This window comes from Ceratotherium simum, chromosome 5 (genome assembly GCF_057802395.1).
Source record: "Ceratotherium simum simum isolate JZ-2026a chromosome 5, ASM5780239v1, whole genome shotgun sequence".
Classification (NCBI taxonomy): Eukaryota; Metazoa; Chordata; class Mammalia; order Perissodactyla; family Rhinocerotidae; genus Ceratotherium; species Ceratotherium simum.
The window spans coordinates 53,264,914-53,292,530 of record NC_141904.1 but is presented as its reverse complement, the minus strand read 5'-3'; the positions used below and the strand labels follow the sequence as shown (position 1 = coordinate 53,292,530).

The window sequence follows — 27,617 nt, the reverse complement described above, 5'->3', positions numbered from 1 at the left end:
ACAGTTACCCCCAAGGGCTTGTTCCTCAGCAAGACACCTACCAGTCCTTCAATTACTTCAGAGGTGGCTTCCAGTTCTGGGATCTCATTCAGGAACTTGGTGGCCACAGACTCCAGGGCCTCTGCTGGCCACTCGTTAAACCAGTCGATGGTACAGCAGTTGACCAAGGAGGGGAACTGCCTCAGGCGAGCTCGGAAGACTTCTCCGATGGGGCTGGGGGGCCAGGCGTCCAAATGAGGCCCTGAGACACAGACTTACACCCCCAGAAACCCAGGACTCAGGGCCCTTCCACAGCCCTATGGCATGGCAGCCAGAATGCAACAGCACAGAAGCCTGGACCCAATATCATGGTGGCCGGGCCCAGGCCATTTCTCCTTATGGCAGGCCCAAGTGCACCCCCGCCCAGCCCTGTTGTCCCCGTGTGGCCACGATGGCTGCCTGTACCTCATGCATAGCACCATGTGGATGTTGCTGCGCACACGCCGGGTGTAGGCGGCCATGAGGTTGGCCTTGGTGGGCTGCAGGTCCTGCTCCTGGATATAGGGCTGCATAGTGTTGACAATCTGGTCCTGCTCGTCCAAGGAGTAGAGGTTGGGAATGTCGCCAGAGTTCAGGACGTTGTTGATGTCCTCCAGGAAGGACTCGTTCTTGATCTGGGGAAGGATGGGTTGGAGCCTTGATGGGTGTTGGGCTCCCTGACCATAGTTTCACTGGAAACTTCACAACAGCCCCATTTTACAGACCATGCCACCAAGGCTCAGAGAAGCCCAGGGTCACACAAGTAACCTCACAAGTCGTGGTCTAGGACTCACACCCAGGCCTGCACTACAGGAGAGACCCTGAATACCACCCCTGGGCTATGGAAGGGCCCTGGGTCCTGGGTGGGAGATGTGACATCTTCCTCCTCACTTTCCAGGCCTCTCCATGCCTCAGTTTACTCACAGGAGGAAACCAGGCCACAAGAAGAAATGGGTCCTTGCCCATCTCACATGGCCAGGGCCTGGCCTGTGCCAGAGGGCACCCTCACTTGCCTGACTTCATGAAGGGAGCCCAGGGGTAGAAACAGGGCTGGCAGCAGAGGGGCCCTTGCCCAGGGCAGTGTGCATTCTGGGTCTTCAGCCTCAGCCAACTCTGACCACCAGCCAGGTTTAAGTACTGCTTTATTTGTCTTGAGCCCCCAGAGCCACAACCTGTCCTTCTCACAGATAACTGGGGCGAGGCCTCATGCCTGGGGAACTCCAGAGGGAGGAGCCTCCAAGAAGGAAGCCATGGGCACAAGTCCTGTGGTCCTTGAGGTGGGAAGCTGTTGGCCAGTGAGTAGGGTGTTGTTTGTGGTCAGCATGATGCCAGAGACCTTCTTTACCCTCAGGCCTTGTAATGATCTATGTCCCCTTAGCTCTAAGAAGCTGAGTTCAGCCCCATGCACCTGACCCGCCCATCTGTGGCCCCCCTGGTCCCAGCCATCCCTCCCAACATCCACTCCAACTGATAGTGACCTGGGCATGAAGGACTGACCACCTTCCAGGATGCCACATTGGGATGGGGTTGTATCCAGCCCACTCTGGACCCTGCCCACTGCCCATAGTGGTGGCACCTGGGTGTCCGAGAACAGGAAGGTGATGGGCAGACTGTGCAGGCCAGCCTTGAGCAAGACCTTCTTGACATCTTCGCGCCAATCCGTCATGCCGTAGTTCTTGGATAGTTCAATCTGAAAACACTCGTACTCAGCCCTGGAGACAAGAGTTTGAGAGGCGGTGTGCCAGAGCTTGGGGCCAAGTGCTGAGAGGCTGGTGGGTGCCCATGCCCCACTCCAGCCGTCCAGAGTCTTGCTTCCACCCTGGGCAGATCTGCAGACTCTCCAGGTCCTGAACCTGGTCTTTTGCCTCCAAACCTATGCTCAAGCTGCTCCTTCAGCCCGGGAGCCTGTGATTCCCTTCCATCCTCCCAGCTCTGATTCTGAGAGCAGGCCTATGGTTGCCTCCTCTAGGAGTCCCTTCTGGATGCCTACAGCTTCATCCCCCTCCCCACAGCACCACAGGACAAGGCAGCTGCCTCTCCTTGGAGCCCAGGTCCTGTTCCCAGTCCCTCCAGATGCCCACAGGCTGGGTGGGTCTGGCGTGGGGTGGCCCCAGGCTCCCACCACTGTGGAAGAACATGGATGGAACCAACAGTCTGCCACTAGCTACCCACTGCCCACACCACGCCTGGGGGCCCTCACATGTGCGAGGCGAGCCGTGTGAGGGAGCTTCGGCCACTGCCACCTACACCCAACAGGAGCGCGTTGCCCAGCGCCTGGCGAAGGGTGCGGCTAATGCGGCAGATGTGGCTCATGGCGTCCATGAAGAGGACCAGCTTCAGCTTGGCTGTGTTGATCTGGTTGTAGTCCTCCACGTATTCCTCGATTACCTGCCTCATCTGGGGCACCGGGGAACATGGAGAGCTGGGTCTTCCCTCTGTCCCCATGCATTGGGTCCCCTGACAAGAAGTGCACCCCCTCCCACAGCTGGTCCTGCTCGTCTATGCACGGAGGGCCTTAACAAGTCAGCTCCGCCTGAATGAGGCTTAATCATCAGACACACTGAGGCCTGAGGGTCAGGGTCAGAGCCCTGCCTGTTCCCTCTGGGGGTCACCAGGATGTACTGACCTGGGACCCTGGTGGGAGCTCCTGGGAACTAGGGGAGGATGTGTGCAGAGAGAAACCATCAGAAGTCTCACTCCAGCCACACAGCTCTGAGCCCACTGACTGAGGCCTCTTCCCTGAGTCTCTGGGGTCCTGACTCAGACTTGTGGCCTCAGGGACCCTGCTGCCCCTCTGCGGGTGGGATGATAGCCCCTCAAACTGGCACAGAATTTCTCTGTTTATAGAGCCCATCTCAGATGAACCATAGGCTTGTCCTCAGAGATGGGCCAAGCAGGGCCTAGCTGCACCCATTTGACAGGTGAGGAAAGGGGAACTCAGAGAAGCAAGCACTGGCCTGAAGTCCTTGAGCTGGCCTTCTAGCCCAGGTTCCTGACCTCTAGTCATAGCATGGTGGTCTGTTAGTGGTGGCCGCCCAGGGCCTGGGTTGCAGAGGGGCAGAGCGAAGAACCCCCACCAGGGGTAGGGCACCACACACCTTCTTCTCGCTGGTGATGAGCTCGTAGGACTTGACGTCGGAGCCTGGCGACATGAAGTCCCCATAGAGGATGGGCTGGAAGGGGCAGACCTCGTTGAAGGCCACCATCCACTGCTCCATGTGGCTCTCCAGGAGCTTGTCGAACCAGCTACAGTCCTCCTGGTTTACCAGGCGGTCGCGGAACACACGGCAGCTCTCGTGGTACCACAGTCGCAGCAGCTGCACCTTGTCCTGCGGCCACCCCAGCATCAGTGCTTGCGCTCGGCCCTGGGCCACCTCTCGAATCGCCAGGGGTGGGAGGGTGGGTGAGAGCCACAGCTCCTGGGCCCTGACCTGGGCCTGGCTCTCCCACTGAGCCCCGGCCAGGGCCATGTGTGGGGCTGCTGGAAAGTGAGTCTGCTGACTGGCTGAGGATGGACTGAACCGCACAGTGCTGCCGGGGCCTCTTCACCCCTGGCTCCAGGCCCAGTTGGGCAAATGCCTGCTGGGCACCCAGCTCCAATAGCTAGTCATCACTTCTCCCCTCTCATGGCCCCCAAGGTTCCCCAAACCCCAAGCCTGGGAGAAATGCCTGATTCTCTTACACCTTCTCAACACCCTACATCTAACCACTCAGCAAGCCCCACTGACTTGACCTGCAAATCTCCTCTGATTCTGCCCCCATCTCCATAGCCACCTCCATCCCGGCTTCCCCACCTCTCCCTGGGTGACTGGACTGCCCTCAGAAAGCCCCCAGGCTCTTCTCTTGCCTCCTTTGGCTATAGCTTGGCAAGGCTAGGGTTGGCTTCTGTCCTGTTCACCCTCTCTCCCCGGTCCCGGGCTCCACACACTGACCTGTCCCATCCCCATTCCAAAGTGCAAATCTGTCCCCTACCCACCCCCATGGCTCCCATTACCCTCAGGACACTGTTCCTCTGGCAGCCCACAGAGTCTCTCCCAGCCTACCCAGCACACCTGACATCCCCCTTCCCGTTACACTTCCTGCTCCATCCACCTGCGTGCCTTTGATTCCTGGAAGACATCCCACTCGCTCTCCCCCCAAATCTTCTCACACCCAGGCCCTCCATCAGGAACCCTCTCTCTCCCTTGCCTTGCCCTGGCTCCTTCTTCTGTTTGATCCCCATCACGGCTGCCATTCTAGGCATGGGTTTGACTTGCAAGATGGGGCTCAGCTTCATGAAGGCAGGGCTCCCACGGGCCTGGCCCACCATGTCCCCAGCCCCCCTCATGGCCTGCCCAGATTAAGGCTGGGGAGTGTTTGGGCAGGGAGGCCTGAAATTGGGGGGCTGGAGAGGACAGCGAGGGCAGTGTGGACACTCCTTTGATGGACACTAGGGAGGAGACATGCCAGATCCTCACCTCGACCTTGGCTGGGTTGGCCATGAGCATGCCCTGGAAAACTTTGGAGAGGTCCCTCAGGTTGAAGGTGTAGTGGGACTTGGCTGGGGTGGGCAGCAGCTGGGAGGTGATGGTGGAGTACACCACGATGGTGGCTTCCACAAGGGGATCCGCGAAATGGGAGATGTTGGGGGCCCCAGCTGTGGGAATAGGAGAGCGGGCCTGGGTCACACAGGCGGGAGCTCCCTGCACCACTTCTGTAGATCTTAACCCCCTTTACCTTTCCTGGTGCTGTGTTCTCCCCCAGACCCCCTTCCCCAGCCTTCATGCTTGGATTCCACTTACCCTTCAGCCCCTCTTAGATGCCACCTCCTCCTTGTACACAAGGCCCTCCTGATGCCCCCACCTCGGGGTGAGGAATCTCCTGCTCTGAGCTCCCCCCTTTCACATGCTTATTGTGACGTAGCCTGTCCATGCTTTGGGGCACTGGGACACATTCATGGAACTGGGGACACAAATGGAGTCAGTGCTGGGCGGGGCCGTTACTGCTTTGCCCCAGGGGCTGTGAACCAGACCTGAAACACACCAGCTCTGAGCCACATATGAGGAGGGTCACATGGTCCACATAGCTTCTGGAATTCACAGTGGACGTGGGGGGCCTGGAGCTCAGCTGTGACCTTCAGGGCTTACCACCACCATGGAGCTGCTGCGACCTCCAGTCTGCATTTTCACCACTCACATAACCTATTTGCTTGTTCTTTGAAAACTCTCCAATTCTTTGCTGGGAACCAAAATTCTGTCAGTGGGAACCTGGGGCAGAGGAAGCCCCTAGAAGTGGAAAAAAGTAAAGAAGGGGCAGGAGGGCTCACAAGCCCCAAAGGGGCTCATCCATTAACACAGATACGGTTCTAGGTGCTGGGCATAGGTGTGGCCCCAACAGACACACTGTCACCCTCAATAGGCTGACATTCTTGTGGGGAGAAAAGCAATGAACAGATTCACTCGAAGAGTGGACAATAAACGGACGACGGAAAGTGCCGCGGAGAGAATGGCAGCAGGGGAGAGCCTGGGTGGCGACCGGACATAAGTGTTGGCAGAGGCCTCACTGAAGAGGGTGCTCAGGCAGACACCTGAAGAAGTGAGGTGCAAGCAGGCCAGAACTGGAGAAAGTGTTCCAGAGAGGGGACAGCAAGTGCAAAGGTCCTGAGGTGGGCACACCTGAGCTGTTAAGGACCAGCAAGGAGGGGGTGAGGGCAGAGAGATGATAAGGGGCGAATGGATGGCTGTGCCTGCCACTGTCGGGACTTGGGCTCTTACCTGAGAGACAGAGAGACAGAGAGAGGAGGAATGTGATCTGATTTAATGTTTGAATGGGTCCCTCTGGCTGCAAGTGGAGGATGGATGGACAGAGGACAGAGGATGGATAAACAGACATGGGGTGAAGGCAGAAGCAGGAGGATCAGGGAGGGGGCTGCTGCCATGTGAGTGAGGACGAGGCAGTGGCTTGGGTGCTGAGCAGTGGCCAATTTGGGGTGGGTTCTGGAGGGAAAGCTGGCAGAACCTCCTGACAGATGAGATGTGGGTGTGAGAGAGAGAGGATGATGCCAAGGCTCTTGTCCTGAGTGACTACAAGGACAGAGCTGCCATCACCTGAGATGAGAGGAACATTGGGGTGGCCATGGATGAGGAGGTGGGGTTTTGACATGTTCAGTCTGAGATGCCCAGTGGAGATCCGAGAGGAGATGTGGGGTCGGGGGTTCAGGAGAGCAGTCTGAACTGAAGACGTGGACTTGGGCGTCGTCAGCACTAAGATGGGGGTTATTGCCAGGAGTGGGATGAGACTGTCCTGGGAAAGTGTGATTAGAGGGAGAAGAGGCTGGAGAGATAGCCCCAGTCATTCTAAGATCAATCTAGGAAGCAGGGAGAACCACACTGTGGGAAGGGTGGGCAATCGCCAGGTTAACGCTGCTGCCACAGCCCAGGAAGGTGAGGACTGAGCTGACCTTTGGTCTGGCCATATGAGGCCACTGTTGACAAGAGCACTCTCAAGAAAGTGGTAGGCTCAAGGAAAATGGGGGGAGAGGGCTGGTGCCAGCAGGAAGAGACAACGCTTTGGAGGAGTTTTGCTGTCAAGGTGAGCAGACAAATGGAGTGATGGCCCAGGATGAGTGGGAGGGGGCCAGGAGAGGTTGGTGTTTTGTTTTTTGTTTTTTTATTTTGGTGAGGAAGATTGGCCCTAAGCTAACGTCCGTTGCCAATCTTCCTCTTTTCGCTGAGGAAGATTAGCCCTGAGCTAACATCTATGCCCATCTACCTCTATTTTGTATGTGGGATGCTGCCACAGCATGGCTTGATGAGTGGTGCATTTGTCTGTGCCTAGGATCTGAACCTGCGAACCCCAGGCCACCAAACTGGAGCATGTGAACTTAACCACTACACCTCCGGGCCCTTGCTTTGTGTTTTGTTGTTAAGATGGCAGAAATCGGGACATGTTTGCCTGCTGATGGATTGGCCCAGTGGAGAAGGGAATACTGGTGTTGGGGGTGTGGAGCCAGGTCCTCAAGCAGACAACAGCGGGTGGGATTCAAGCCTAAGAGGAGGGCTTGGCCTCACCCAGGAGTAGGGAGGTTCATTCACCGTAATGGGAAAGAAGACTGGGCCTGCAGGAAGCCTGGGTGCAGGCAAGCAGTGGGTATGGAGGCCTAAAGAGGGCGCTGTCTTCTGATGGCCTCTTTCAGCTGAAGTGGGGAGAAGAGGTGGGACGTGAGGCATGAGGCCAGGATGGAAGTCTGGAGTGGTCAGTTGCCCTGCTGTAATGACTGACCAATGTGCCCTGTATAAGGCTGCCACACGAGGGCTGCCCAACTCCAGCCACAGATCACCCCTGGCTCTCTGGCTCATGCCTGCTCCTTGGAGATGCCAGCTTTCTTTGGAGCCTCTGCTTCTTCACACAGGGTAAGAGTTTGTTGGAATCCTTTATTCATGCATTCAACTCACATTCACTTTGCATCTACTACGGCTCAGACACTAACCCAGGCACTGAAGGACTGACTGGCTATAAGAATGGGTGAATGAGCCTATGAAGGTGCTAACCTTTGCTCTTGCAGTGGCCCACATGAGCCTGAGGATGGTTCACTGTGGCGCCTGGACCCCAGCCTTAGCCACACCCACCCAGACCCCAGGGCTCACCCTGCAACCAGCAGCCCCTGCCCATCCAGGCCCTCCCAGGCCCTGCCCAGGCCTGCACTTACGCACGGGCTCCCGGTAACTTTTTTCTCCGAGGAGTCCATCTAGAGGGTTGAGGGAGAGACACAGGGCTCAGAGTTAGGTAGGCCCCTTGCTGCCCACCTTGGCTGGCTGTGCCCAGCTGGGCAGCTCCCAGAGTAGCCACCTGCTCAAAACAATGTGGTCCCCACCCCAAGCTGGGCATGTAAGCAAGTTCTGGCCTATGGCCCCTGGGGGCAGGGCAGGCCAAGCCAGAGGAGGGAAAGCCTAACTCGCATCACCCACCATCTGGCACGGTGCCAAGTGGAGTTCAAAGGTCAGAGTGTGTGTCTGGTGAGAGGTGGGTTTATGGGGGGAAACTGCATCCTGGGGCAGACTTCTCCCCAAGCCCCATGGAAGATAAGGGCCACACTGTCCCTTCGATCTTGGTGGCTTTTCCTGATTTACAAAAGTAACATCCTTCCACCAAATTTTCTGGGCAAGTACTAACATATTCGTGTGTACTTATGTGGGTGAATGTATATGTGTACATACATACAAATCATATATTCAGCAATCACCACATACCAAGCTTCATGCTAGATGCTCTGCATGCAGTGTCTTATTTAACCCCCACAACTTGGGGTGGTGGGCACTGATATTATCACCCATTTTACAGATGAAGAAACTGAGGCTCAGAAAGAGGTTCATTAATTTGCCAAAGGTAACATAGTTGAGTAAGGGGTGAAGCCAGGGCTGAGGACAGCCACTCTGCTTTTTCCAGCGGCTGCCCAGCTGTCCTTGGTGTAGCTTACCTGGCCTGGGCTTCTGCCTTTGCCTGGGGCCTCCCCCACTCCCACCCACTACTCACCCATCCAACTGCCCAGGATGGTGGAGAAGATGCGCTTCTTGCTGACCTCATCCATCTCAGCAAAGGACAGGTAGTTGAAGTGGCGCATCAGCCGCGGGGTGATGGCGTTTCTGCCTCCACCCGGGGGGCCCATGGCACAGACAAAGTTGATATCCACCAGGTTCTTGAAGGCTCCTGGAGTAGGGGCAGGAAGTGAGGAGGGGGCTCTGCCCAGGGCTGCATTATGACTTTCGTGGGCCCTGGGCACTTTTGTCTTTGTGGGCCTCCCCCTCCATAGCAAAATATTAAAAAATATAATTTATGACAGTATTGGTATAAAGACAAATATATTAATATTATACATTAAAAATTTTCTTTGACCTAAAAATTCATTTTACTCCTGATTTTAAAAGAAATTAAAACATTTCTGTAGACCTCTAAAAGTACTGTGAGCCCTGGGCCCTGTGCCTACCATGCCTTAGGGACACCCCGCCCGCGCCCCGCTCACCCAGGCCAGCCAGCACGCACCGATGATCTTGCGGTCATACCAGCCACCATGGTCCATCCACTGGCGCAACAGCTCAATGGGCGGCTGGGCACCATATGTCTCCAAGGCTGGCATGTTCAGGTCATCAATGAAGAAGATGAATTTACGCCCCAGAGGAGGCCCGAACACACCTTTCCGCCTGTGGAGAGGGGCTGCGTGAGCCCAGCACCCACGGGCAACAGGTCCTCTGTGAATCCAGGGATGGCAAGATGGCAGCTTCTCCTCTGGGAAGCCCTCACTAACTTCAGCTTCCTCCAAATTGCTGGATCTCTTGAGCAGCCCCTTGTCCCATCCTGAGCATCCTGGGATATCACACCTGGCTGCCCTTAGACTGGGCTCCCTCAACATGAGTCCTGACTTCCAGGTAGACGGATAACAGGCCCCATTTGAGTGCCCAGCCCGGGATGAGCCCCCATGTAAGGGCTCAGTAGGAATTCCTGATGGAAGAAGGCTCCAGAGCAGTCTGCAAGAGAGCCCGGGAGGTTTCTGGCAAACCCAGGAGCATAATTTGGTGGGGAGGTAGAGAGCAGCTGCTTCAGCCAGACTAGGGGGACATTGGGGCCTAGGAAGGAGCGAGGGGTGCCTGCCTCTTGTCCAGCTTGCTGTCGATGAGGTCCTGGGTTTGGTTGGCTGAGGTACGGGCTGAGAAGGAGAGCAAGTGGCTGACGTACTCCAGCGGCATGTTCTTGAGGAGCTTGTTGGAGACAGTGAGGGTCTTCCCCGTGCCCGTTGGCCCAATGCACAGCACCTGGGAGAGCAGGGATCACGTTGGGCAGAGTGTTCTCACAGGGCCAGGCGCACAGTAGGAGCTGCCACCCTGTCAATGTGGGAGACCAGCTACCCCCCCGACCTCAGCCTTGGTGTGGGGTGAGGTAGGACGTGGTGGGGCACTCACAGGTTTGTGGTTGGTGAGCAGCATGCCCAGCAGGTAGGACATCTGCACAGTGCCCATGGTAGGCACAATAATGTTGCAGTAGCTGGTGTCTGGCATCATAGTGAATGGAGCCAAGGAGTCCATCCACTTCACCCAGGCAACCTGGAACAATAGGTGGCTCAAGGGTGGACCCGGAACCCCTCCCCTGCTACCCTGGCCAAGTTCACCAGGAGGGCAAGGAGCTGCACTGCCAGACCTTGGCAAGAGGGCCCAAGAGAGGGGCTGCTTCTGATAGAAATAGGAAGCAATATGCCCTACTCTCCGCACAGGGTGGGGGATTTCCAGAATAAACCACCAGAAATGGATGACTCTCTGCACACAGCTACCCAGGTGGCAGCTTCCCTGCATGCAGCTGCCTCCAGTGGGGGCTCCCTAGGGACTGCTAGGCCCTGGGTCTCTGTATGAAGGAGGTGCTCTGGGAATTGGACAACTCAGAATGCAAAGGTCTTTGCTGTTTCGTGTCGGGGTACCCAAGGGTGTAGTGGCCAACCATGGGTGCTGGCATCACCTGAATGCTGAGAGGTCACCTGGCCTTGTCTCCCCCATCATCCCTTCACCCACAGCCCTGATCCAACTTGCAGACCTCCCTTGATTGGGGGGCTTCCTATGGTCAAACCAATATGTCCCACTGTGGACAGTTCTGACCGTTAAACTCAAATGTTCCCTGTGAGATCCCCAGCAGGACCCTACACAGTGACCATCTCTACCTCTCTGCCCCCTCCTCCTCCTGGGCTGGGGTCCTGATCCTGGAGTGAGGGTAGGCTTGTGGAGCCCTTGCTGGCTGATAAGAGGGATGGGGACACTGAGGCAGGCCATGGGGGCTTGTTCCCCAGACCTTGGGGATTCCAGCCCCTGGGCAAATGGGGCTTTTAAGTAGAACAAGGCAGTCCATCCCTGGGCTCAGCATCAACACGGAAGAGGCAGTGTGTATGGTTGGGAAGGGAAGCACTCTGACATCCCCTAGTCCCAGGTTCAAGTCCAGCTCTGCCACTGACTAGCTGGGTGTGTCTGTTCTGAGCCTCAATTTCCTTGTCTAAAAATGGGCTAATAATAATCACCCTGTGGGTCTGTGAGGATTCATGAGAGGATGCAAATAACCCCAGCCTGAGACCTATGGCCATCAATGTGGCTTCCTCTCTATAGTCGTTATTCATCGAGGAGGACAGCACCCTGTGGGGCCCTCCCATCCCGTCCCCTCAGGGCAGGCCTGCAGTCACCTGCTTGCCCTCCTCCTCTTCGTCCTCGTCGTCATTGGTGCTGCTGATGCCAGCATCCTCCAGCCTGTAATCGAACACCAGCCCCTCCTCTGGGAAGTGCATGGTCAGCTGCGAGGGACCAGGAGGAAAAGAGGCTGGAAGGCCCAGTAGTTTGTGTGGCTACCTGTCCCTCACTGCTTGTCCCTGGGCCTGGGGGACAGCCCCAGAACACCCAGCATTCAGCACATGCATCCCAGACCAGGGAGCCCAGCCTGGGGGCTGCCACCTCTCACATTTTCTATCTTCATCTTGATCCTGAGCCAGTAGCTGAAGCTGATGCGGCTGGCACTGTCCCCTGTGGCACCCACACTCCAGATCAGGGAGAAGATGAACCAGGGCTCAATCAGCTCTGGGATACGACTCAGCTTTTCGGGGGGTATTTTCTTGAGGCCCTGGTGACAAAGGGGACAGGGTCAGGCTAAGGCAGGAACAGTACTGAGCAGCCTGAGGATGTCAGGGGGTGGGGAGCATCCCTTGGCCTCCATCACACAGTTTTGTGTCTGCAGTGGACTGGATGGGGTGGTCCCATGACTCCAGTGAGCCAATCCGATTCTCTCTTCCAGGAAGCTGGACTTGGGAGTGAGGGCCCTTGGGTGGCAAGGAGAGCAGGGGGCAGGAGAGAGCAGGCAGCCAGCCCACTGCTCAGAGCTGTACCTCTTTAGGCAGAAAGGGCTTGAAGAAGCAGTCCAGCAGCTTGAGGAAACTCATAGTCAGGTTGCTGTTGGTTGAGGCGATCACCTCCTTTACCGAGGACCGGATGAAAGTGATGGAGTCCTGCAGGGGATGGGCACTCAGCTCTTGTGGCTGGTGGCCACAGCGTCCTGCTGCCCTACCTGGGCTGGGCACACCATGGCCTCACTTACCTCCAGGAAGCTGACAAAGAGGGCCTTGAACTTCTCCTCATAGGGCTTGAGTAAGGCAGGGAGCCTCTTCAGCCAGCACTCGACAAAGGGCATAAGCCCCAGGATGCTGGGCTCTAGGTACACCATGCCACAGCGGGACACTGTGGCTGGTGAGGCCACTGCCAGGTCCTGTACCTCAAACATCATGGTCATTGCCTGGCGCCAAGATGAACTGTGTGAGTGGGCCACCCACCAGCCCCCAGGTCCGAGAAAAGGGCTGCAGGGCCATGGGGAGGGGTTGCCCATCCTGCAACTGTGGGCAGGCCATGGGGCAGGCTGTAGGCTAGGGTAGTGCTGGGGTGGGGGAAATACAGGAACCCCTTGGCCCTCAGCTGATAATGTGGCCCTCCTTGGAGCCCTGAGGAGGAGCCAAAGTCAGAACATTTCTAGGAGCTCTCTGGACACCCTGGGGTCAGGGCATTTGGGGGTTCCTGGAGCCCTGGGGAAATCTGATGGGAGCTGTGTGTTCTGTGCCAGAGCCCCACATCTGTGTACATGGACACAGGTTCACATTGACCTCAGGTGTTCTCAGAAGGACTCAAGAGATCGGCTCAGTGTAGACCCTGTGAACTGCTCTCATGCCCAGGCGATACCCCTCCTTCTCTGAGAACTGCCCCTCATACCAGGCAGGTGCCCCTGTGGCCAGGTCTGTACTACCCATCCCCCAGACCCCAGGCACATTGCCAGGATGCCTGACCCAGACTGGGCCCACATGGCTGCAAGTGGGCCTGGGAGATACAAGGCAGCATGAACCAGGGAGCGGCGGGTGGTCGTCCTGCCCCTAGGCTCAGAGCATCACAGAAAGCGGGTCCCCTGAAACGGCAGCGCTGAGCACGTGCAGGACATGACTGAGGTGTGGGAGCTCAGGGACAGAGAGGGGCACTGAGAACTGGCTCCTGGGTCATGGTGACTGCCCGAGATGCAGCTGTGGCCCGGAGTGGAAGGGGTGGAAGGGGACAAGGCCTGGCCAGCATGGTGCAGCCTTTGGGCCCACCCAGCCGCAAGGGAGAGCGGGGTGAGTGGTCAGGTGGACACACCTCTGTGAGCTTGATGATCTCGCCGGAGCTGAGGCAGAGCTTCTTGTTGTCGTCCAGCACTGTGTTCATGTTCTCAATCCAGACGGCGTCCACGGGCCCATCGAACATGTACCACTTCTTGTTGGTGTCGGAGGCGATGGCTCCCACCCGGATAAGGGAGGAGAAAATTCCATCTGTCCTGCAGCCACCAGGGAGGAGAGGGTTGCAGGCACCAGGGAGGCAGGGCGGCAAGCACAGCTGGCTCCCAGGGAAACCTGGGCTGTCAGGCTGGCCCTGCTCTGCTTTTTTTTCCTCCTTTGATATCTTCATTGATTTGAAAATTATAATAGGAAAAATGAGATTTTTCAGTGTAATGAAAATGTGTGCTTATATTCCCTCCCTGCTGATTCCCCACTAAAGTTATATTAAAGGAAGATAAAAGGTGATATCCCAAAAAGAAAAAGGAAGTGGGGGAGGAGGCAACAGCAGAAATGGAAGTCCACCCAGTTCTGGAAAGCGATGGAGAGGGGTAAATGACCTAGCAGAGAAAGCAGGGTCGTGAGATGTACCTAGTTCCTGCCTCAGAACCCAAGCAGGCTCAGACTTCAGAGGCACCAAATGCCAGGGAAGGTCGTGGGGCAGGGCATATTCTTCTGGTCTGATCCCAAGGCCCTCCACCTACCCATGCATGAGACTGGAGTGAGTGTGGGGGAGACCCTTCACCAGAAATCGGGGAGGCAGGACAGGCTCACATTCAGAAAGATGGGTGACTCCCCCTCTCCCATGCCCATCCCCCACTGGGTTCCTAGAACAAGCAAGACACCCTCAGTGGAGACTGGAGACCTCTTCTCTGGAGAAACAGCATCATCCCAGAGAAAAACCCTCAGGTGCTGATGTATGGAGGGTCTCCACCCAGCTGCCCTTCTCTCAGCTCAATGCACTTCTCCTAACATGCACACCTCAGCCTGGGAGCAGAGGCCCTGAGAGGGCCCACCAGCCTGTCCTGGCGTAAGGACAGCAGTCAACAAGTACTGAGCACTTGGTGTGTGCCACACTGTCCACGCATCTCCATGTGCTAAGCTCATTTTCTCCTTACCACAATAACGGTATCCCCACTTTGCGGATGAGGGGACGAAGGCCCAGGGGGTGAGGAAGGTCACCCAGCAAGGAAGTGAGGTGGTAACTAGAGTCCCAGGCATTTGGGCTCCAGAGCCTGAGCTCTCGACCTTCCACTGGGCTAGGCAAGGGAGAGGGGGTCCATGGCCCACAACCTCCAGGGGTCCGGGAGCAGGGTGGTCACCAGAGGGGAGGGGGGCCACTCACCACTCATGAGTGAGCAGGTCAAACTCCCCGTACAGCTGGCCCATCGTGATGGACTTGGGGTTGAGCACGTAGTAGTTGACGGCCTCGTACATGCCACCGCTGATGGACGGCTGCCCTTTCAGTGAGGTCATGGCAGCTGCCAGGACTCTGTAACACTGGGGAGACGGGCCGCCCAAGAGTGAGCCTCCTGGCTCCCCAGAGAGCAGGGCTAGAGTGGGCTGTGGGCCACAGGGGGCAGGACGGGTATTCTAGAGGCCAAGGAGGTGCTAATGGGGGCCTAGACCCCTGTTGAGGCGGCACTGCCCTTGGCCCACTGTGCAGGCACCCGGCCCACTGGGCTGCCCAGATTGGCTTCACTTACGTTACTCTTGCCGGAGCCTGTGGGTCCGACAAGCATGAGGCCGTGCCGCACCACTGTGGTCTCGTAGAGCTGGATGCACTTGGTCAGGAAGCCTGGGGGGACATGGCAGGGGACCTCAAGGGTCAGAGAACGGGCTTGGGTCCTGCCTCCACCACTAGCTTGTCGTGTGACCTCAGGTGGGTCACTTCACTCCTCGAGCCTCAGTTTCCTCATCTGCAAAATGAGGACGGCAGTAGTCCTCATAGGCAGGGGCAGGTGAAGCCTTAAGCACAGAGCCTGGCACAGAGTAGGAACTCTCTGTAATGTCAGCCATTATTTCCACTGTGACTATTACTCCCTAACATCCATTGGTCAGGTGGCGGCCAGCACGGGCCTGTGCAGTGTCAGCTGTCACAGGCCCCAGAATCAACTTCAGCCCCAAAGCTACTGCCCGGCCTGCTGAGAGCACTGCCCCGAGTAAGTGCTGGCCAATACAAGGCAAAATGCCAGGGACAAAATCTGAGGGTCAGTCAGGAGCTTTGACTGACCAAGACCAGAGCTGCGTGGCCAGCGGCCAGCTGCAGGTGGAAGGCCAGATCCACACAGGTAGGGAATGAGAGCATCACTTTGGCCCAAAAATGATGGCCTGGGGGGCGGGGGGGCGTGTGGGCTATGGCACTGCAGGTCTGGAGGTCCCTGCCAAAGGGACAAGGTCCAATTATTCAGTGATGGCACACCTGACCCAAGGCCATGACGGAGAGAAGAGTTTGAGGCTTCATTCAACAGGCCTGCTGGGGTCTGGGGGTCAGGAGGTGGCATTAGAGCCGCATGTGGAGTGAAGAACAATGGAGGCACGGGGGACAGGCCTTGCAGCATGAGCACATCAGAGGAGGGCCCCTCCTGGCCAGGGTGGCTAGTGTGACTTCCTGGAAGAGCATCCCTCTACCCTGCAAAGGACTGCTGCAAGGGTCTAGGAGGAGAGGGGAGGGCAGCTGGGTGGGAGCTGGAGGGACGAGAGCTCAAGCTGCTTGGCCCCGTGGTAACAGGGCGGAGACCTCCACCTTCTCTCAGGAAAGAGGGCTGGGGTCAGAGGGAGACTATTTGAGGGTGGCGTCCCCCAGAGCCCTTCCAGCCACGTGGTAGCCTTTGTAACAAAAGGTTTGGGAAGGGCCTAAAGACTCCTTAGCACAGTGACGCCAGGGCTGTTGCTCCATGGAGTGTGAGCAAGTCCCACAGGTGGGAGCTTTGCTCGTGGAGAGAGCCCTCAATCCAAAAGAGGGGAGTATTGGCTGGGGTGAGGTAGGAGGGGGCGTGGACAGGCCACAGCACATCATCGTCCCTCAATTATGGCATCAAGGCCCATTCCTGCCCCAAGCAGATGAGAGCCTCTGTCAGGGAGGAGCAAGGCCTAGGAGGGGCTCAAGGCCATGCCTGCTCCTCACATGGGGAGGAGGGGCCACAGTGAGAGGTCCGGGGTGGGGAGTCCAGCACCTGCTTTCCCACTGTGAAATAATAAGAAATATACACTGGTCCCTGCCCCCAGTTCCTGATATAGAGCTCCTCAAACTTGTAAACAGAGGTGCTAGGAGAATCTTCTTTACTAATATTTAGTCTCTGACCCTGCTTCCTGACACAGAGCTCCTAGACATTTGGAATTTCCTGATCTAGGAGTGTCTTTAGTTGTAATGAGGTGACTCTTGATGGTGGGCTCCTGGGAAGGGGCTGGTCACCAGAAAGACCAAGCCATGATTAGAGGCTTGGAGCTTTCAGGCCCATCCCCCATTCTCCGGAGAGAGGAGAAGGGCTGGAAGTGGAGTTAGTAATCTATCATGCCTACATGATGAAGCCTCCATAAAAATCCCAAAAGTGCAGGGTTTAGAGAGCTTCCAGGTGGGTGAATACATCCACGTGCTGGGAGGGTGATACACCCCAATTCCATGGGGCCAGACCTCGCCCTATATATCTCTTCATCTGGCTGTTCATCTGTATCCTTTATGATATCCTTTATTATATAATAAACCAGTAAATGGAAGTATAGCCAGCTCTGGTAGTCTAGTAGTTAAGATTCGATGCTCTCACTGCCACGGTCAGGGCATCTGTCTGTTGTCATACCGTGGTGGCTGCATGTTGCTGTGATGCTGAAAGCTATGCCACTGTATTTCAAATACCAGCAGGGTCACCCATGGTGGACAGGTTTCAGTGGAGCTTCCAGGCTAAGACATGCTAGGAAAAAGGACTTGGCCACCCACTTCCAAAAAAATTGGCCATGAAAATCCTATGAATAGCAGCAGAGTATTGTTTGATATAGCACTAGAAGGTGATAGGATGGAACAAAAAGACTGGGCAGGGTTCCGCTCTGCTGTACACAAGGTCGCTAGGAGTTGGAATCCAACTGATGGTACTAACAACAAGAAAATGTAAGTGTTTCCCTGAGTTCTATGAGTTGTTCTAGCAAATGATCAAACCTGAGGAGAGGTAATGGGAACCTGAGGAGGGGGTCATGGGAACCTCTGTAGCCAAGTTGGACAGAAGTTGTGGGTAACCTGGAGACCCACTACTTACAACTGGCAAGTGAAGTGGGGGTAGTCTTGTGGGACAGAGCTCTTAATCTGTGGGGTTTGTACTAACCCCAATTAGTGTTAGAATTGAATTGAATTTCAGGACACTTAGCTGGTCGGAGAATTGGTCAGTGTAGGAAAAACCCCACACATCTGATGTCAGAAGTGCTGTGGGTGTGAGAGTGAAGGAGAAACAGTTTTTTCTAGACACCCATCACCTGAAGCATTCCAGTGGAGACAGGGCTGGGGCACCTGCTCACCCCGTGGTCTGCTTGGCAGAGAGCCTCACCCTGCAGCACACTTGGCCAGGTGTGAGGGATCCTGAGACTGGACTGCCCTGTCTCTATTCCCCTGCCCTGGGGATAGAGTGGCTGGAGCCAGCCCCTCCTCTAACACCCACAGGACTGCAGGGGCAGGGGCCAGGGGCTTACCGGCCACGTCCTTGAGGTTGTTCTTCTCGCAGGCCCTGCGGATGGCCTTGTCCAGGATGCCATAGTCAGTCTCCTCCTCCCTGATGGTGGGGAACAGGTCGGATACAATCCCAGAAAAGAGCTTGAGGTCTTCCTGAAGGAACTTGGGCACGTTCACGTCGCGGATGGCCCGGAGGCAGATCAGCTCCTGTAGCAGAGGGTGGTAGAGCCTTCAGGGTGGTCTTGGCCAGATGCCCCTCCAGCTGCTCGGGAGCCCTCCTGGACCCCCGCTCCCTGGGCACCCTTCTGGATGGAGCTCACCTCATTCATGCTGGGGTTTTCTCGCTTGAGGTTCCCAGCAGCCGAGATCACAGTCTTCACAGCTCTCATCCCAAAGTCATAGTGATCCTGTCACCACCGTACAGGAGGAGAGTGGGAGGGCACTGTCCCTGTCAGGGCTTCTGCCTGGAACACTCTACCTCCCACCTGGTACCTGGCCCATCGCCCAACTTGCAGCTGAAATGTCACTTCCCCTGGAGGCCGTCTGCGACCACCTGCATGCCCCAGCCTGGGCTGGGTGCCCTCTGGCACCCTCCACTTCACCATCCCAATGGCCCTCTCCCTTTACCAGGTTACTTATTTTGCATCCCCTGCTTGACTCTTGGCCCTGAGGGTGAGGACTCTGCCTTGGTCACGGTTAAATCCCTGCAGTCCCATCATGGCACCAAGGGCAGGGAGGCACTCGAGTTTTGTTCAAAAAGTGAATGAAGGAGTTTCCCATCTGTGCCACAAACAAGTTGGCCTCGATGGCCTTTGAGCTTCCCTCTAACATTCTCTCGTGACGTCTCTCCAGACCCACCCTTTCGGCCACACCACTGTGGCTTTTCTCACTTTTGCTGCTGGTTCTGTTTCTCTCCATTATATAGCAGGTGTGTTGGAAATAGTTAAATTTTTCATGGTACCCAGACCATGAGAGCTACATCTGGACCTGACCCCCAGACCAGCACATTCTCCAGAAATCTTGAACTTGGAGCTGGATGAAGAGACTGGGCTTGATTTTGGGTCATTGCCACTTGGGAAGGGTTAAGTGCATTTCCAGAACCATGTGGGAATAGTTGCTCTGGCGGGGGGAGCATTTTTGAAAGTGGATGGTTAGAAAGAAGGGTGTGTGGAGGTGCTGGCATCCAGGGTTTTTCCCAGCAACAGACTGCATCTCCTCCAGCCCATGGGTTTTGGGGGGCCCCACCTGCCCAAAGGCAGCATGGTTCCCCCTGGCCACAGTGACTGGTGTTCATGCATGGGCAGGTCACCAAGAGAGGGCCCATTAGGTTGACACCAAGGACTTTTTCTGGAACTATTAGGAAAGAGAAACTCAGCTGTTAGCATGTAAGCCCAGAGCCGGGGCTCATCTCTGCCACTGCAAAGGGGGAGCCTGCCTGAGAATGGAGCCAACAGGAAAGTTCATCCACCAGTGCTGACGCCTGGACCAACAGCATCTGCCCTGGAACCTGGGCGCAGCACGCTCAGCAGAGGGCCCACGGTGTTGGGAGGGTCGGGTGGGGGTACTAGCTGTCCTGCTCTGGTCCCAAGAGACCCGGGTCCACTTGCTCCCCAGCCCTGGGGTTTGTGGCTCTTGGTCTCCTAATGGTTGACCTCCCCTTGCACCTGAACTAGCCCAGGTGGCATCTGTTCCTGGCTCCTGCACCAGCTCCCCTGTGTACTACATGAGCCTGGCCAGGCTCTTAGCTGCTTAGGACCTCACTGTCCTCAGCTGAGAAATGGGATGTAATTCCTATCTCGTAGGGTTGCTGGGGGCAGGCAGTGGCTCTCAGACCCCGGAATCGGGTCGGGACTGGGCCTCACCTGGGAGCTGAGCTGCTCAGAGGACAGCTTGAAGGTGGTTGTGATCTTCTTGGCCAGCACATTGGCCTCGTTGAAGCCAAAGGAGTAGAGGGAGATCTCAGCGATCATGGCATAATCGGGAACCATCATGGCCACGGGCCGGAAGAGAGCCTGGGACACACGGTGCACGTGTGAACAGAGAAGCAGACCTCCCCTCCCAGAGCACCACCCACTCTCTGGACTGTCTGGTCCTCAGAAGGCAGCTTCGCTGCCCTCATCCCCCACCGATGCTTGGATTCCCCTCTGCAGCACGCATGCCATAGCTGTGGCTTGCACCACTCAGCTCATTAGAAACCAGTCCTTTGTGTTGACCTGAACCTGTCCCCTGACTTCTCCCAAGCCCTGAGAACAAGCCTGGGGCCTCCTCTCCATGGCTGGGGTGGGCCTCAGGACCCCTGGACAGAAGGGCTGCCATGAGGAATCACAGTTCCAGATGTCCAGCAGCTGTGTGTCTTTGCACAAGGACTGTGTGTCCTTGCTCTATCAACTCTGAGCCCAGGCCACAGCTCCGGTGCTTCCCAGTGCCCTGCTTCTCCCTGGGCCTGAACTCACCTTCAGGTTATCGGGCAGTTCAGTGCGGCCGGCGTATCCTGGGTTCATGGTGATAAACACAGCACAGGATGGCACGAGTGGGATCTCGACCCCCTCAAACATGAAGCGTTCCACCTGCGGGGAAGGGGCTGACTCACCTGCCCCTCCCTGTATGGGCCCCTCGTCCCCCGTTGTCCTAGCTATAGCTGATCAGCCCAGACTGAACCCCTGCCCATGGGTTGGCTCCTCTCTCAGTATCTGGCCTAAGACCTCCAATCCCAGTGGCTACTTGTGGCCTCCCAGGTCCTGGCTCCCTGAGGTCTTCACACACCCCTTGCTTCCCACTCCTTCTACCCTCAATTCCTGACACTGATACTCCCCGGACTTGGGCAAGCTCAGCTCTGACGAGGACCCAGGGCCTACTGGGGTGGGGTTGGGGCACCTGTCAGCCGCCCAGCTCTTGTCCCCAGAAGAAGACCTCTGGCCACTCTGAATAAGGCTAGAGGAAGGACAAATGGCTGAAGCTTTCCATAAGGGTCAGGATGTGGAGAGGGACCCCTTCATCCACTGCGGCTTGGCCTGGAAGCTTCCCCAGAGCAGGATAAGGATGTGGGGCTCCCTGACTGGCTACAAAAGCCCCCCAAGGACAGCTCTGCAAGGAGGGAGGGGGATAGTGCCCAGTCCCCTGTGAGATGAGAGGGGCTGGGCTCAGGGCAGACCTGAGTGCCTGGCTTCTCACCCCACCAGTGTGGGGAGTCACTTGGTGGCATGGGTGTGGTGGGTATAGTTGAAGTGATGAGGTGGTGACTTGGGGGCGGTGTGGAGGGCATGGCACCCCCAGAGGCTCACCCGCTGTTGCTGTGCCTTCTGGATGGTGGTGATTTGCTGTGCCACCACAGACAGCACCTCGATATCGATGCGATTAAACTCATCAAAGCAGGCCCAGGCCCCAGAACTAAATGAGGTGAGACAGTTGGGGGGGAGATGAGTTCAGAGCCCACCTGGCACCTCCAACGGCCCCCTCTGACTCTGCTGGGGAGAAAGCCCGCAGTGGTGATCTCTATCAGCTCAGCCACAATCCCACTGCCCACCACCCCACCCCCCTGCCCACCAGAGGCCAAGCCTTTGACTCCTGTTATCTCATCTCATCCCCTCCACCATCTTGTGAGGCTCCTCTCGGGCAGTGTGCTGGGAGAGTTCAGCCTTCTTGCCCTGTCCTAAGCCACCCTCATGCCCAGCCTCACCTGGCCAGGCCCTTGAAGAACTTGCCCATGGCCATGAAGTCGAGCTGGTCAGAGCAGTTAAACACAACTGTCTGGATGGCCAAGGCTTTACCCAGGTCTTTGGTGGTCTCAGTTTTGCCTGTGCCGGCTGGGCCAGCTGGGGCGCCCCCAAACTTGAGGTGCAGGGCCCCAGTCAGGGTCAGGTAGCACCTGCAGGAGTGAGAGGTGGTGGGCACGGGCCACACACCTTCCTCAGGATTCCCACAGACACAGGGAGAGAGAGCATCCCCTCTTGGGCCCCGTGGACAGGTGGCTCTTGCCTCCCCCTCCTCTCAGGGCCCCAAGTATGCCCAGCCCCGGCTGCTGGGGTCAGGATTGCAGCCCTTGGCCACCTGCCCAGTGCTTCCCCCACCCCACCCCGTGGCCCTGCAGAGCCTTCCTTGCTCAGGGTCCTGCTGGGATGGCCGACCTGTCGCCACATTTCATTTCCCTTACTCAAAACCCAACTTGAAAATCCAGCTGCTACTAAATACAGGTGGCCAGAGGAAACGACTGATTGCTTTAGAAGAGAACTGTTCACTTTATAAAGGGACTCGCCCTTTATTTCTCTTAAGATCAATTCCTCTGGCACGTTGAAAGGAGCTCTGACTGATAAAAATAGTAAAGCTCACACCATTAGATGCTTACTGAGTGCCACACATGTGGTAAGAGCTTTACACATTAGTTCATGAAATTCTCATAACCACCCTGAGGAGGCTGCAGAGGAAACTGAGGCACAGAGGGGCTGAGTCACCTACCCAAGGTCGCTCAGCCTGTGATGGGCAGAGCCAGTTTTGGACCTGAAGCCCATGCTCCTAACCCTGTACTGCTTTGATGGCCCGGCTCATCATAGACTGACTGCACCTTGTGATACCCAGACTCCTGGGCCGGCCAGAGCTGGAGAAAGGATCCCAATGTGGAGGAGTATGCGGGTGAAGGACCCTCACCTGTCGGTGAGGGGTGTGATCACCAGCCTCCCGCTGTTGCCTAGGTACTCGTAGCCATAGATGAACTCGGCATTCACGGCCCGGATGTACAGGTTGTTATTCGTCCAGTAGTACCTGGCATTGCAAGATGTGTTCCTGGGCAATGGGGACCACGGGCCACCAGGAAGGGTATGTGGTTGAGCAGAGGCAGTTCTTCTGGGGAATGAGGGCATCAGGCACCCCTGCCCATCTTGTCCTAGAGCCTCAAGAGCAGGGACCAGCCTATTGTTGATTGACTCTCCACCTCCCTTGGTTCCTCCTACCACTGCTCTGGCCCTAGGGGACCCTGGGCCAGGGCCCCATCCTCCTCACCTCAGCTGTGAGATCCACTCGAAGTCATTCACGCTAACCACGTTCTCCTGGATCAGCTTGCTCACTACATCCTTGGCGTGGACCTCAATGACGATTAGCGCTGACAGCACGGCCCGGTGCATGTAAGACAGCTTCCCCCGCACCAGGGCTACCAGGTCACTGAGCTATAGGAGTGGGGGACACTGTCAGGCACGGCCACTCTGTGGGTAGGCTCTCCTTCCCTTGCCCAGAAGGAGGGCTTCTGCCAGTACAAACCCTCTATACTGAGACTTCTGATGGGCTGGGATGGGAAGGGCCCAGAAACGACACAGGGGAAGGCCAGGCAGGGCATTGGTCACATGAGAGGTCTGGCAGGTAAATAACTAAAAACGGAGGCACGTGCATGGCATGTGCCTCCCTGTAGTGTATGGTGCCATCCAAGCCTTCAAGGGCAGGTGGTGCAGCCCAGTGAGGAGCTCGAGGAAGGAATGTGGTGAGGAGCCAGGACGCAGAGCAAGGATAGCCTGCAGGACAGTGCAGGAGGGCCCCAGGTATGTGGCTCCCTCCTGACCATCAGGAGAGGGGCACTTGCCTGGCCTCAGAGCTCTCCTCAAAACCCTGGTCCCTCCGGCTGGTGGCTGGTTGGGAGACACTCATTTCAGGGCTGTCTGACCTTATGCTGTTTGGATCCAACCCCAGGTCTCTTCCAGGACCAATACAGGAAAAAGCTCCTGGAAGTACTGGGCTCTCCTGGGGTGCAGGGTGTGTGTGGGGGAGCAGATGGTGACCCTCTTAACTCTCACTTGCTGGGCGAGCTGGGGGAACAGCCGGCTACTGAGGTTGCTGGCTTCCAGGGCCTCTGCCACTTCCATGGTCCAGTAGGTCTGGCACCCAGCGATGGTCACCTGGCCAGGCCAGTTCAGAACCCACTGGGTCCTGGGCATCTGGGAAGATAACACAGGCAGGGCTGACCCAGGCAGCTGCCAGCCCCAACCCTATACCTGCTTTTTCCCTTAAATGTCATCTGTGCTTTGGCCTTTTAAACTCTGGGCTCTAGTTGTTAATCCCACCTCAAAAGGAAAGAAGTCATTAAGTTGTGGGCCTCTCAGGGGTGAGCAGAGTCATCACCTCCTCAGCAAAGGAGACCTTGAAGCAGAGGGGTGGGAGCCCAGGATCAGGGAACACACAGTCCTGGGTTCAAATCCTGTGCCTGCTGCCCATGAATCACATGACTTCGGGAAAAAAATGTCTCTGACCTGACTTGGTAGACCAGCTGCTGACTGTGGGGCTAAGAGAGGTAACGTGGGTGAGGTCCAGCCTGGGGCCTGATACTCAGTGAGTGATTGACACAGAACAATAGCGGCTGATTATTGTTAGGAGCAAGTCTCATTTTCTGTGGCATATTTTCAGATTCCTCCCTGAGTGGCCCTCAAGGACCCCCTGTCCCCAGAGCCCCTTGGCTGACTGAGAGCAGCAGCAGTCAAGGCTGTAGCTTGAGGATGAGGCAGACAGGCAGCCCAGCCACAGTGTTGGAGCAGAGAGGCACTGAGAAAGGAGCAAAGAGAAGGACGCCCAGGTGCAAAGGCTGTGCTGGGCTGGGAGGCATGGCTCACCGTAGGGTAGGCCTTGATGGCCCTCTCGATGATGTCCCGCATACTGGCCTTCATGCTGTGTTCCACCTCCCGCAGCCAGGCCTCCACACTGCTGGACGGGTAGATGGAGAAGGACAACTGCACCTCCTCACTCTCTGCTGAGTACATATGTGTGATCTCCAGGTCCTCCTGGAACAGCAGCTGAGACAGGGGCAGAACCAGAGTGGGGGTTACCCCGGGTGTGCCCAGAGGCCCCGTGCACCACAGCCCCAGGGCTGACCCTGCCTGTGCCCTCCACCTTCGGAAAAGAGCTCTGTCTTAGGGGACCTGGGGGGCTGGCTCCCCCAGCATCTATCTTGGCTGGGCCTTCCCTGACTGCATGCGGGTAGATGGGTCAGCCCTGTCCCCAGCTGCAGCCCAGCCTACTTGGGGAAGGAGGCTAAGACTTCCCTGTGTGCCCCTTCCTGCCCAGGCCTGTGTAGCTTCCCTTTAGACGAAGATGAGGACGAGGAAAGTCAGGAGCCTCTGGCCTCATGGGTTTCTCAACCTAGTCAGCACCTCTATGTATTGGGGGGACAGGGCTCCCCTGGATGAGCTCCCCTCAGCTGGGGGTTCTGTAGCTGACCTTCCTCCCACAGGCCCTAGGTATGTTTCCAAGGACCAGGAATCTCACTTGCCACCTCATTTCCTGCTAAAAGGACTTGGGGCAAGAGAAGAGCCGCCCTTCCTGGGAAGGTGCCCCAGTGCTTCTGGCCCTGAGCCCCTGGCCCAGTTACCCACCCGGGCGATGTTCTCGAAGCACTTGCGCAGGTGGGGCTGCACGGCCATGGGGTCCTTCGTCTGGGACAAGATCTCGAGTAGTTCATCATCTGACAGGAAGTAGAATCTGCCCGGGGAACAGGGGTGAGGGAGGGGCCCAGGAAGTCCCTGGGTCCCAGCTGCCCTAGTACTACTGACACCCCTGCACCCCAGCCTGGCAGGGCACTCGACAAGCCAGCCTCGTGGGCAGGCACTGACAGAGTGGGCACGGGCCAAGCGGTGCCCACCTGGGGAAGGCACTCCGCTTGGTCTCCAAGTACTCGCTGAGGCCCTTCTGCACCATATCCAGCAGCTTGTTGCAGTTCCGCAGGCTGTCCAGCAGCCTCTGGTCAGAACACACATTGATCACCTGCATGGCCCAGGCCAGGGAGAAATAGGAAGTGATTACGGTCCAACTGGGAAGCAGCAAGGTGGGCTCAGAGGGCACCCACACCAACCAGAGACCTTCACTGGGGCTTGGGAAGGAAGAGGGGCAGGAAAATGGCCCTGAGCCAGGGGCTGCATCCATCACCCCTGTCAGTCCTACAGAAAAAAGTCGATGGTCAAAAAAATTAGGGTTAAGCCAAGCCAAGGAGTTAGATTTGCTGCAGAACTTGTCAGGGCCTTTAAAATAAGGCCAATGTGGACTATAAATCTCCAAGGGGAAGACCATCAACTGTTGTATTTCTGAGGAGCATCTCTCAAGACTGGGGAGCCCACTCAGGGGGACATAGGCCAAGACCAAAGCCTTGGACTTGTCCTCCAGTCTTTCTTGTTCAGGGAGAGAAGAAACCAGGAGGCTCCCAACAATGTGACCAGGGCCCTCACTGGTCCCAGCTGCCCCCTCCCATCCCCATGTGAGCTCGCCTCCCGGTTATCATAGGCGTTCTTCATGATCTTCCTCCAGATCCGCTCCATTGTCTGGTAGCGCTTGCTCTCCACGGGCAACTGCCAGTTGATGTCCTCAGAGCTGAAGATGGGCTCCAGGTAAAGCCAGGATCGCTGACAGTTCAGCCACTCCTCCAGTACCTCCTGGGCAAGGCATGGACTTGTCTAAGTTGGGTCCTGTTGGGTCCTGTCCCCCACTACCTGGACATTTCACCCCACCAGAGTGCTGGGAAGAAGACTGGGCACCAGAGCCAGTATCCATGGGGAAATTTCCAGATGGTACTGTCAGCCATAGTACTCCAGAGAACAAAGAAATTGCATGGATGCCTGCCCTCCAGAGAAATCCCAAGTACCCCACAGGATGCTTGAGCCTCCAGTAGAGCTGGGGGAGCTGCTCTTCCCTAAGAGAGAACCACACCCAAACCAGCAAACCCTGAAGTAACAGAGGAAAGAACCTCACTGCATGGAAGACCAAACCAGCCTCCTTGCCTGGGAAGACTTTTGGGTCTATGGACCTCAAGATTCTCTGAGGTTTATTGGGACTCGAGCTTGAGGTCTCTAAAATTCTCTCTGAAACATCAGTCCAAGAGTGAGACATCTTTAAAACAAGCCACTTTCCCCTTCTGCCTCCAAATTCCCCTTTCAGAATTTCTCTCTTGTCTTTTCCTATCAATGCGAACTCATTCATTCATTCATTCATTCATTCTCTTCCTCATGAGATGTGTGCTATGGCCAGCTCTGTGCCAGGCCCATGTGCGCAGCAGGAGAAACAGAGGGAAACAGGACGTGGTCCCTGCCCTTGAGGAGCCCACAGCCCACTAAATGGCCAGTTCTGCCTCTGAATCACCACAGGCCCGGCATGTGTGATGGGCTCTGCAAGAGGCACCAACCAAGGGCCTTGATGGGAATACCTTGTAGGCAGGTGTGGGAGAATCAGTATGGGCTGCTTGATGCTGAGCCTTGGAGGAGGTGGAAGATGGAGATGGAACTCCAGGTGGAGGGGACAGTGTGAGCAAAGAAGGGAGACCCAGGGATAATGCTGACCAGCTCAAGCATCTCTGGGTGATCCAAGGAGCAGGAGAGACAAGCCCTCCTCACTTGGCTTCTGGCGTTCACTAGAGGTTTCTGAACAGCTCCCAGGAAGCCCCCAGGGAAAGGGCTGTCAGAATCACATCAGTAGGACTGACCCCAGGACAGTCCTCCACGGTTCTGAAGACAGCTTCTGCCTCTAGCCTTGAGAGCCCTAAGGAGGTGCAGTCCCCAGGGTCCTGGTCCCCTCACCCCGAGCCAGCTCCAAATGAGTCGGGAATGGGAGTCTCAGGGCAGAGCTTGAGAGGGCAGTGAGTAGTCTCAGGGTCTTGTGGTGTCTAGCCCAGAAAGTTCCAAGACTGGAGGTCCTAGTTGTTCCAAGACCAGGCAGCCCTTTAGAGGTCTGCAGGCAGCTCTCATACCCCTCCTCAGCCACAGCCTTGGACCAAACACTGGCCCCACCTCACATCCTGAATTGCCTCCTCCAGCAGCCTCAGGGATGGAGAGCAGCATTCTAGTCGCCCTTCTCTGAATGAGGGGCCTG

The 27,617-nt window shown here is 56.7% G+C and overlaps 1 protein-coding gene across 8 annotated transcripts in view; it reads right to left on the bottom strand.

Moving 5' to 3' along the window:
• The window catches only part of DNAH1 (dynein axonemal heavy chain 1), a 73,959-nt gene that overhangs the window by 15,217 nt on the left and 31,125 nt on the right, over positions 1-27,617 (bottom strand). For 7 of the 8 annotated variants that reach the window (XM_087431138.1, XM_087431135.1, XM_087431136.1 and 4 more), the window contains 31 exons: positions 26,024-26,188; positions 25,405-25,526; positions 25,139-25,244; positions 24,380-24,559; positions 23,570-23,710; positions 22,788-22,951; positions 22,437-22,550; positions 21,472-21,660; positions 21,077-21,182; positions 20,249-20,362; positions 19,658-19,807; positions 18,116-18,202; positions 17,816-18,002; positions 14,848-14,939; positions 14,487-14,641; positions 13,185-13,362; positions 12,109-12,303; positions 11,900-12,019; positions 11,479-11,637; positions 11,207-11,314; positions 9,951-10,091; positions 9,643-9,803; positions 9,037-9,194; positions 8,530-8,703; positions 7,706-7,744; positions 4,476-4,654; positions 3,117-3,347; positions 2,219-2,415; positions 1,595-1,730; positions 445-653; positions 42-213 (listed from right to left, as the gene is read on the bottom strand). In XM_087431138.1, the coding sequence (XP_087287264.1) occupies positions 42-213; positions 445-653; positions 1,595-1,730; positions 2,219-2,415; positions 3,117-3,347; positions 4,476-4,654; positions 7,706-7,744; positions 8,530-8,703; positions 9,037-9,194; positions 9,643-9,803; positions 9,951-10,091; positions 11,207-11,314; positions 11,479-11,637; positions 11,900-12,019; positions 12,109-12,303; positions 13,185-13,362; positions 14,487-14,641; positions 14,848-14,939; positions 17,816-18,002; positions 18,116-18,202; positions 19,658-19,807; positions 20,249-20,362; positions 21,077-21,182; positions 21,472-21,660; positions 22,437-22,550; positions 22,788-22,951; positions 23,570-23,710; positions 24,380-24,559; positions 25,139-25,244; positions 25,405-25,526; positions 26,024-26,188 (4,629 nt within the window). The remainder of the gene's footprint in view (positions 1-41; positions 214-444; positions 654-1,594; positions 1,731-2,218; positions 2,416-3,116; positions 3,348-4,475; positions 4,655-7,705; positions 7,745-8,529; positions 8,704-9,036; positions 9,195-9,642; positions 9,804-9,950; positions 10,092-11,206; positions 11,315-11,478; positions 11,638-11,899; positions 12,020-12,108; positions 12,304-13,184; positions 13,363-14,486; positions 14,642-14,847; positions 14,940-17,815; positions 18,003-18,115; positions 18,203-19,657; positions 19,808-20,248; positions 20,363-21,076; positions 21,183-21,471; positions 21,661-22,436; positions 22,551-22,787; positions 22,952-23,569; positions 23,711-24,379; positions 24,560-25,138; positions 25,245-25,404; positions 25,527-26,023; positions 26,189-27,617) is intronic. The other variant, XM_087431137.1, reaches the window with a different exon arrangement.